Source organism: Montipora capricornis, chromosome 14 (genome assembly GCF_036669925.1).
Source record: "Montipora capricornis isolate CH-2021 chromosome 14, ASM3666992v2, whole genome shotgun sequence".
Classification (NCBI taxonomy): domain Eukaryota; kingdom Metazoa; phylum Cnidaria; class Anthozoa; order Scleractinia; family Acroporidae; genus Montipora; species Montipora capricornis.
In genome coordinates, this window is record NC_090896.1 from 28347500 (window position 1) to 28358599 (window position 11100).

General features: G+C 40.9%; 1 protein-coding gene across 2 annotated transcripts in view; it reads left to right on the plus strand.

Moving 5' to 3' along the window:
• Positions 1-3723, plus strand: part of LOC138032558 (diacylglycerol kinase theta-like) — a 61610-nt gene extending 57887 nt beyond the window's left edge. For both annotated transcript variants that reach the window (XM_068880264.1, XM_068880265.1), the window contains one exon: positions 857-3723. In XM_068880264.1, the coding sequence (XP_068736365.1) occupies positions 857-958 (102 nt within the window). In that variant the 3' untranslated portion in view covers positions 959-3723. The remainder of the gene's footprint in view (positions 1-856) is intronic.
• The last annotated feature ends 7377 nt before the right edge of the window (positions 3724-11100 follow it).

Consider the following 11100-nt stretch of genomic DNA (forward strand, 5'->3'; position numbering starts at 1 on the left):
AATCAACGAAATGACGGAACAGAACAACTGTTAAGAATCCCAACTGGCCGGAAGCAAACCAGTTGACTATTTACAAGTGCAGCTTGGAAGTTGAACCAGGGACAACCAGGATCAAATTCAACGAGTGGTCAGTGCGGGTCTTGAACCCGGGATCTCCGGATCTCAAGGCAAGCGCCCTAACCACTGGGCCACTCTACCTTACGCTAATCCTGGATTAAGTTAATGGGCTTTCGAACAACCGGGCCCAGGATCTTATTTTCATGTACTCTGTCCCGTAAGAGTTGCAAATGGACATTGTGTTAAAGGTAACTAGATGTCTCGGGAAGTTTTGGCGGATGTTGTGTTTTGGTCCATGTTGTGATTTTGTTTGTGGTGGTGTGCACTTGGGAAAGATGTCAATACCACTGACAAAGGTTAAAATTTAACATAGTTTGTGATTTCCTGTGATTGAAGGGTGCTAAGCCCAGGAAAACCCAGGTCATCAGATAGAGAAAAAAAGGAAGATAGACATTCAGATCAGAAAGTAAGGTTAGATTATCTATCCTGCCGTTAACAGTATTCCACTTGTTTCTGAGTCCTGTACACAGGTATTTCAAAAGGTAGCCCATCACGTAAGCCTCGTTGGCTTCCCTTGGGTCCCTCGAAGTCTTGATATTGTGTATCAACCTATTTACTTTTTTTAAGGCAAAAAGGAACATATTGCATGTAAACAAATACTCCAACTAGGAGAAAATGTTTTGAGGTTCATTGTGAATGTAGCATGGTAAAAAAGGTAAACTATTTTACAGAGTTATAGTAGTATTTTCTTCTGCTTTTAAGAATAACTTAATTACATATTGCTTTATGCTACTCACAGGCCTTGATGCTAACAAAGAACAAAGTCAAAGTCAAGAATATCAGAGCATCAAGCTCCGCACCATCACATGCAAGGTCAAGAACTATTTTTTATAAAGACTAAACACATTGTACAGGTTTTGATCAAAATGATGTGAATTTAAATTATCGAATTGCTATATTAACACAAACCGAAGAAAGTTTGCCTTGTCAATAACGTTGTTAAAACTACCGTCTTCGGAAAGAAATGTCGTTCTTCAGATTTCCATGAAGATGTGTAAGTTTCTTCACAAGATTTCGTTTAAATGGGCCTGATGAGTTAGGTAAAATTTAACAAAACCAGTATAATTTTATCACACAACTGAGCTCGTCTGAGGGACGAGTGAGATGAGATTTCAAACACAATCTGCTTGTTTTCCTGTTATCAAAGTGTTTGAGAGATGTGCATTTATTGCTGATGAGTCGGGCATACTCGGAGAGAGTCCGAGGTCTTCTGACTGGAATCATGCATATGACCTTCCAGTGACTTTCTTTGATGTACTTTTGCTGACCTATGGGAGACTTGTATGAGCTAAGTCTTCGAACAAGGTTCAGCTGACATTAGTCGTGCTTATTAAGGATTAAAATGTCGAAGGGCTGCAAGTGTCTAGCCAAGGTAATTTTACATTCCAACGCGGTTTGTGATGTCATCTCAGGACTACGTCCATGGCTCCCACGAGCTCGACATTGGGTCCAGTGACTTCCAGTTTGGCTAACTTTTGGGGAGGGAGAAAACAGTATCTGTTTGCTATAGGTTCAGATAAAGCATTTGGTGCACTTGATATTCTAAATCGCACTGAAAGTTTTTAGCCATTTCTCAGCATGTACTACTGTTTCAATACTCGTAACGTAGTGAAGTACGATCGTCCGGGTGATAGTAGTAGTAGTAGATAATGTCATCAGTCGTATCAACGACCAGAGTGTTTATGCCATCGACTTACGTTAAACAAATCTCTTGACCCTAAGGATGACTTCTCTTCAGGTTGTCGAAACGTCAGTAAAGATCACCCTAAACAGTCCTTCTGAGGATTACACTCGCCTGGACTTGTTGACAATCGTGCTTCACTTAGTTATGCTGTATGCCATCACATTTCACTTGCAGTGAGATTTTAAGGAAGTTCGTATTATGCTGCTGCTCAGTGTACAGAAATTTAGCTTTTAAAGTTCCAAATTAAGTTTTACTGTGAGTTGTTAGAGGAATTTGTGCTGTATATAATCAAAGTCACTTGAACAATATTATTGAAGAAAAGCGTCAGTTTCTATCGATACCCGAAGATCAGTATTTCTGCTTTGACAGTATCAAGGTAAAAATGAACACTGTAATTGGCAGGGTCGTTTAGCAGGTTTCATGAGCTGGCAGTCATTTAGTACTGTACAACTTCAGTTATTGTTAAGGGTACGCCATTGTTTCTGGTGTTTAGTGTTTCGGTTAGCAAGCCAATGAACTTGACACGTTGGTTAGGGACCATTTCTTTGGAGGAATACGCTATATTTTGCAGTTCTGAATAGTTGAAAAATATTGTTGTTTTTTCGTTAGCTTATTTATATTAAATTTATTTAACATCAGAACTTGTAAGTGCTTGATAAGGGCTGACTTTTCTTTGTAGCGTTGGCCCAGGGTTGAGGTAATTATGGTCATGGGTGGAGTGTTTCGACGATTTCATATCAAATTATATTACAAAGAATTCCTTGTTAGAAAACTAGCAGTTATTTTACCAGAAACCATGCAACTGCAAACTCAATTTCTCTTCATGAGAAATGCAAACAATGAGTGTAATATGAATAGAATATTGTGTGTGAATTAACCATAGCAGTTCATTGGTTGAGAACATTTTATCAGACTTACAAAATGTGACGTTTACAAAATCAAGGCGAAGTCGAACCGTCGTATTAATTCAACAGGTAGGAATGGCATTCAGAATAAAGGGGACCAAAATTTGCCAAAATGTGATCATTTCACAGTACAGATTTGGAGAGAACGTGAAAGAAATGTTCAAAAGTTCCAATCGCACTTGCGGAGCTATTGTTTTGTTGGTGTTCTAGTTGACGTTGCAGCCATAGATCTTTAGGTCACTATTTAGAAACAGAAAACAGGATTTACTGTGATAATTACGTGACGTGAAAACTGCTTTTCTATTGCCTGTACATTCTCCGGAGTAATGAATTTTACGACAGGAATGGTGGTGGATTGAATAGCTGTTATGGTTGATTTTTTGGTTTTTCAGATTATGGTAATGGCTATTAGACAAAGAAAAATGCAAATTGAACTACAGTTTGAAAAGTTTGAAACCCAGAGAAATTGGAACTATTGGAGAGCCAACAGTTTTGTGAACTTTGTGTAACTTATGCATACAAAAAAGTGAACCTTTCGTAAACAAAACATCAACACATTTCTTACTAATGAACAATGTTTGAATAATACCATTCAAGTCCTCGTTCTACATTCTCAGCTTGCTCGTATAGTAATTCCAGGAAGGCAGTTCTCTCAAGCTACTGTAGTTTATTTGCTTTTGTTATTAATATTTTATTTTTAGGCACTCGTACAGTAAAATGTTGTTGTACGTTATTCATGCTCTCTTTCCCTCCCTCCCAAAATAGCAATGCCATATTCCATGTTATATCTCAAGATCTCTCTAATTCGCATAGTTAATTGCCAATTGTTAATTGTCCATTGCTTTTTGGTGGTGGAGGAAGAGGGTGGCCCAGTATATTTTAGAAGTAACGCCCCTACCAGCAGGTCTTGTAGGGAGAACAGCAGTAACTAAACTGTGTTCGAAAAGGCTTTGAGTACGTTATTGCCAGTGTATACCTTGTAAGAATTATTTCATTAAAAAACTTGATGCCTGGAAACTCATGACATTGTCATGTTTTGGGAGTGGTCATTTGAACATTTTCAGGCAAACTCGTGAAAGATAGGAAGAGGAACAGTTTCCAATAGAGTTAACCTCTTTTTGTAAGTAAAGTGGCCTTAAGGAATTTTTTCTCTTATTCCTTCAGAAGCCAAATTTTTAACACTTCTCATATCAGATATGAATACGAAAATGGTAATTTGTTTGTTCAGAATCAGGTATGTTGTAATTACGCAATACACCATAGAACGAGTGAAGAGTCACGTTTTCTTGGTCTCAATGACTTTATTTTTTTAGAACAGAAGGGTGGAAGGTGGTACAAACGGGAAGGTGTAGAACAACCTGGTGTCAATCCAGTCCCAGTCTTCCACCGCTTTGACTCACAAAAAAAAAGTCCATCCTAGATAATATAGGATGGCATAGGGTACGGTCTGTGCAGTGATGGGATCTAGGACTCGTTTGGTGTACGAGTTGGCAGTGTGCGAGCAGGTCAAGTGTCCAGACTGTAGGCTCTGGTTTCCCTATGGATGATGTGGGCTCTGAGTCACTGAGAACAGACTAAGGGACGTAGGAGTTCGTTGAAGGTGTTTTGACACAGGTCATTGTAATTGAGCTGTCCCCTGCCATCAGTGGGTCTGGTTCCCATAATTGTTGGGTCCACCAGAACAGAATTCCACAATGAAATCGCCCAGGTGAAAGCATAGCAGGGGATAAGGGTGGATCAATGGGATGTTCGACATCCTTGAGGTGTTCCAAAGCCTAGTAGAGCTGGAGACAGGGCAGGATGTTTGTTATGGACTTCAGTGAATTCCTCAGTCAAGACACTGATGTAGCGGATGTTGTGCTGGTTGCTGTCCACGAAGGCAATGAAGTGTTGCGGGTCGATGAATTCCTGGACATGAACCTTGTTGAGATGCTGACTGAACATGCCCCACATTGAGTTGAACATCATCTTTGGCCAGCACTGACGGGCCAGATTCTTTTGGGTCTGGCAGCCTCCAACAGGATACCTTTCTAGGTGTAGTATACTTGGACTTGGGGTCTGCGCCGTTCAATGTTGTCGCTACCTTTGGGCCAGCTGCTGGCCCCTTTCTTGAGCTTTAGCCACAAATCGATGTAAGAACAGAAAAGACCCGCTCGCTGTTGCTCGAAATGCCAGATCTTGTGAATGTGCAGGATGAAGTACACCTTGTCCAATTCCAGCATGCACCAAGTCCTCACCAAGGCATCTTCAGCATCCAGCAAGGGTCAGTCGAAGTTTTCCTTCCCATAGGCACTGCAGAGCGGGAAGGCCAACTTGTCCCCATAGCGGAAATACCCGTCACATACACATTTCTTCATCAGGAGCCTTCCTCTGCCATTTTACCTTTTGGATCGGGCGTTTTAACAGGCCTACTTATTTTCAGAAACACTTTCTCGGGAAACAGCGTTTCCTTGGTTAAGGATAGCCAGTCAATGGTGCAGATCATTTACAATTTCGCATAACTTTGATCTGGGCTAAAGTGGTTCACAAGAAGAAGAATCTGAGGGAAAGAGTGAGAGTGAGTTAGAAAGGATTTTCGTCAGAAGCCATGCACCGGTACGCCGGTAATGCTAAAAAGGATCCGGAAAGGGAACCCAAACAACATTGTTAAGCTCTCTGAAGGAAGATGAAGTGGAGAAATTGGCATCATGGATTTTCTCAAGAGGACAAGCCACTAGGGTCGAGGAATCCATCTACGTTCTAGCTCTGAGTTGAGCTTTCCAATTCCAATCTGTTCACCGTGATTCAGCCAGAGCTAATATATGCGAAATTCTAAATGCCTAATTTACAACACTGATTGACTAACTGTAACCAAGTTTCCCAGGAGAGTGTTTCTAAAAATAGCTAGGTCTGTCAAAACGCCCGATCAAGAATTCAATTTGGAAGAAGGCTCCTTCTGATGAGCTTCTGTCTTCATACATTCCTAAACTGTGGGAGTGCGGGACTGTAGGAGCACTAGTTTTACATATCCTCCTCGACTTTGGGAGAGCACTAGTTACAAACCCACTCGGCCTTTAATTGTTCTCTAGTGCAGGATGACAGGTTCACTAGTTCTAATTGCCCTTTTTATTCAACTTCGGAAGTGTGGGACTGCGGGGGCACTAGTTTCGTTTCCACTTATTCGACTTCGGGAGTGTAAGACTGCGTGAGCACTATTTTCACCTTTTTTTTTTCCTTGATATATCTACATTTATTAGTTTAGATGTTAATTTTAAACTATACATCGGAGCTATATACGGAAACTACGCTACCTATCTATGATAAACACAGAACATCTGAACTACACTACACATCTAAGCTATACGCACTATGCACATTTCAACATATTACAATACTACATTATTAGTTTAAGTTGGGAATTGGAGGTGATAGCTCATGCTCCCATTATGGGTAAAAATTGATGCCATTTTTTGTTATGAAAGTGGAGTTTGTTATTTTTTCTCGCAATGAAACGCTCGATCTGGTGCGTTGTTTTTCATTTTGATATTAACAGGGCAATAGTGGGAAACGTTTGGCTTAATTTCGAGTGAAAAATAAGGTATTTGCTCTCAAGTACAATGTAATTAACTAAAATATTGTCATCAACATTATCCGCAGAAAAAGCCCAAATAAAATATCTTTGATATGGAAGTTTTTAGAGATTAACTTTTGCGATTTGAGGAGAATGTTTAGCTCATTCCAGAACATCTGCGTGATTTTGGTGAATGAGCAGCCATCTTGAAATGTACACAAAAAAAACCGCTAGCCTACGTGAATTAAGGCTCAAATTTGGCCCTTTAAAGTGTTCACACTACTTGTTCTATCCGAACCGTGCCTATTTTTTCAGCACCCTTACCATTTTTTACCCGTGCTCGGACTACCTCGCCGAATGTCCCAGCCAGGGTAAGAATTTTGGTTCGGCACGGATGAAATTTGGTACTGACAGGTTGTTACACTGCAAGTTTTATCTGAGCCGAACCTTTTTTTTTGGGACCCGTGCCAATTTCACTCGAGCCGTGCCAAAAAATTGCTGTGGTGTAAACCGGGCTTAAAATTGCCATGTGAGTCGAGGAGGTTCCGAACAGTTATAATGACAACATCAATGAACTTTTGGTTGAAAACTGAGCGGGATTCAATGCAGATGAGCCTATTGTTCCATAAAAATTGTTCATAAATCTCCGAGGCTGAGGAAGGGTTTACACAGTTTAAGGAGGCCCATGTCGTAATGAACTCTTTGTAAAATTTAGGAACGGTTATTGATAACTTGGAATAGGTGAAATTGCAGTGAAACAAGTAAAGAATTTACCACCAACCTTCCTTAAATGAAAATCCAAGAAATACTTCCAACTGGCCGAATATGGAGTTAGATACTTCTTTATACACATAATCCTTTGAGCGGAAATGATCGAGTTCAAGTCAGGCATTTTAAGTCCACCTTTTTCTATTTGATTTATTAGAACCGCGCGTTTAACTTTATCTTTACCTTTCCAGACAAAAGAAAATAACGGGTTTATTTTCTTCAACTCTTTGTTACTTGAAATTAACGTCAGCCTATACAAGACCTTAGGTAAAGCAAACGATTTAATAATTTGCACTTTTCCAATCAGCGTTAATCCTCTCCAACTCCATCCTTTTACCAATTGTTTTAATGATTTTTCAATTGATTCAGAACGTAGTTTATAAAACATTGATGTATTATATGTAAAGTAAACACCTAGAATTTTAACATATCTTTTAAATTCACAAATATCTATTTCTAATCTACTTGCAGTCTCTTTAAGATTTCCAAGTAGGAGAGACTCAGTTTTATCGCGGTTAAGCTTAAGGCCAGTGCGTGTCCCGAATAATTAATAACATTAAAAAGAGTAAGATAAGACTGTTTGTCTCGGACGAAGGCACTATTTTCACTTGCCATTATTATTCAACTTCGGGATTGCTGGAGCAATAGAGTTAAACCATTTCTAAGTGGCAGGGTAATCTGAAGTTGCTCCCACCATGCACTTGGGCAATCCGAAGTATGAGGAGAGGTTGGTTGTCCCTGGTTCGTAGAGGAAGTTAGAGACCATTGTTATCGACCTACTGTATCTCTTTCCTGGTGTTGAGTTCACCGCAATGACAGAGTTTGTCCTATATACGTAGAGAATATCTCTGTGATCCAAGGGATCCTGCACGTCCTGGCCGGCACCAAAGGCTGCCACATTGGGATCGTGACGTTTGTGGGCTTTCAACTCGAACTCCCACATCTCTTCCAGACACAACCCTCAGGCCAGGTGTGTGCAAAAACCCGATTGCAGGCCAAGGCCACAGTCATTTGTTCGAAGCACTCAAACTGGGTACGTGATTTTAATCCCACTCTTGAAGGACACACAACCTTCTTTTGACAACGGCCAAAGGCCATTCTCGTTCCCAGATCTCGTTGTTTCTCTTAGACGGCAGGGCCTTCGCACAAGACAACGAAGGGATCTGGAGACAGGATTTGAAGTCCCAGATTCCAGGACTTCCGGAGGTAATATGAGTCAAATAACAGCGCACGGAGGCATTACATTCGAAGAATCTGTTTGTGAAGCTTTAAGTGGCCTCAACTCAGAGAATACTTCCCTTCATGTTGAACAGAAAGAAGCAATAAGTAATATCGTGGTTTTAAACAGACACTCTCATCATTTTACCGGCCGCGCCATATCAGCCACTTTAACTTCCGGTTCAAGTTTTTACTGTTCACAAGCTAACCAATGAAAACATATGAATTTCCTTTGTCTCCAGAGCCCTTCGTTTTCTCGTGTGAAGGCCCCGCAGATGAGGGTCCAGACATTGTGTGACGACCTCTTCATAGATTCCATCGTTGACTGCACTGACTGCATTGACCGCCATCGTTGAAAAAGTGGAGTGGTCTTAGACCAGACGAAGGTTAAAGAGTCAAAGGTTGCCAGTTCTCACTTTTCGTTAGAATGAGAATGATCTGGCCTGGTTTTTCGCGACGAAAAACCTCAACACGATTACAATCTTTCGTCAGAGAAAACCAAAATATCAATGGTGCTGCTCCACTATTGAAACCAGAAGATTCCCACCGTATCAACACCTTTTTTACCTCTCTGGATAAGGTACTGGCCAAAATTGAGAATCGATTCATTAGAAATGACGAAGATGTTCTTTCTGTATAAGGGTTACATCATCCTAAGTGATTTTGCCCACCAGTGATAGCTTTGACCTGGTTGCCAGGTATATAAACTCGGGCGCTACTTAAGGCAGACAACGCTTATTCAGCCAATTTAACTACTACAGAAGTTATCGAAGTGTTGCACGAAAACAATCTCTTCGAAATGACCCCATGAGTTTAGCTGTCATCCCTAATCAGGAGGCACAAAGTTTTTCCTCTTAATCAATGTCACCTGTTACACTATATTTTCTTTTTTCAGACATTTATCCTTTCCAAGGACCCTGAAACAAAGACGTAGTTTTTCCGAGTTCCCAATGGGTTCAATTGTCAACATTTCAGTTTTAAATGTGTACATCATTCTGACATTCGTTCATTTTTTCAAAAACCATGCAATACAATTCTATCATTTGGTAACAAAGATAAGTGATAAAAGACGACATTTCAGAGTCATCATCACCACATTCTCTCGTGATTCAATGGTTGTTTGAAATTAAATATTTGTTGTACGTCTGCCAAAGAATCCGATTTTATCAGTTCCTAGTGAGGTCAAAGTCACAGTCCTCCCAGTCTTCCTACTTCCACGTATCTGCATCCTCTGCCTCTGCCTCTTCTGGTTCCTCAAAGTATACAAATGGGAGGGTGCACGTCCACCTGGGCGTGGTCACCTAAAATGCATAAACACAACAGAAGTGGGAACGCTTCCCACGGCACTCGAGTGTCCCACCGACTGGTAGGGTAACATTGCTCCACCTCCTATTGCCTCCAATTTTGCTGATGCGTCTCGAATCGTGGTGAAAAACAGGTGCTGAGCAGGGTAATTCCCTCTCAAGTGGACCACTTCTGCCACCTGGCTTGAAGCGTCTTTTGTACTCATGATGCTGATGGTCTCTCTTTGATGCCGATTGAGCTCCTCTTTTTTTCTGTCTTATATTTCCTCTAATGTCATCCTCTCCTGATCGTGATCTCTGGTAACATACTGTTTCAGTCTCTCAGTGACCTAGACATGTCGTGATTGAGTGCCTTAGCTGTGCTTTTTATAGACCTTGCCAAGACTAACACCAACACCTTTTCTGTACCCTGGACCCATACCCCCCATCCCATACAGGACATTGTTACCTCTTTTCCTCTCCTGATTGATCCTTGGTTTTCTCATAAAACAAGCATGTCCATGTTCACTGCTTCAAACACTTGACTAAATAAGATAACAAAAACATGACACCAAGCCGAGAGAAAGAAAAAAAGAGAGGAAAAAAGGAAAAATAGAAACGGACAAGAAAGAAAGAACAAGCATCGTTTGCGTGGAGTACGAGGTTACTGAGCCACCCACCCTGGAACTGATGGCCAGATTAACCATGATCAACCAACTGAACAAGGCCCAACGCAGTAAGGGTTTTCACATAGGAAGACCACATAGCCTTCTGTCTATTCCATTTCCCGGGCTCCCATTACGGCTGTTTTAATCACAAGACTGGAAATTCCCCCACTGCTGCAGTGTCCTTGTCAGTACAGGGGCCTGTCTCTTCCATTCTCACTACGATATTGACCGAATGCATAAATGGTGTCCCAAAAATGTATTCTTTTGTTTATGTGCTAATGAGACTCACTAGCCTCGCTCACAAGCAACATTTCTTTTGTATTTTGGCCATGCAAACGAGGCTAGTGAGGCTAATTAGCACATAAACAAAAGAATATTTTTTTGGCCGCCATTTATGCATTCGGTCTATACTGTTCTCTTTTCTCATCTTTGTAGGTCAACATGGCGCAAGACTGGGACGGGGTCGGCACCATGTCACCCTACACATTCTAACCCTTTCTTTCATTTCATTTATTTCCGTTCTGCCATCTTTTCAGATCTTGGATCTCTCTATAGGCTAACCTAATCATATGTGATTTTGCATGATGTCATCCTCTGCCAACTTGCGTGACATTGTCCGGGTCCTTTGCCCTCTGGACGCCACCATCTCCCGTCTGGCTGGCACTGTCTCCTGTTCTCCACCAATCCAAAGACAAAGCATCTCATTAAACCAAGACCCCTATGAAAACCAAAACCCAGCCATCTTTTTCGCACCAACCAGAAGGCAATGCATAGATTAAATTGTGAATTCAGCCAATCAGAATACTCTATATTGGGATCCAACAAAGCAAAATGAAATGTAAGCTTACGTTTGAACTGCGTTAAGTTGTCAAAATTGGAAAATAAAATGGCGAAATTCACATGAAAG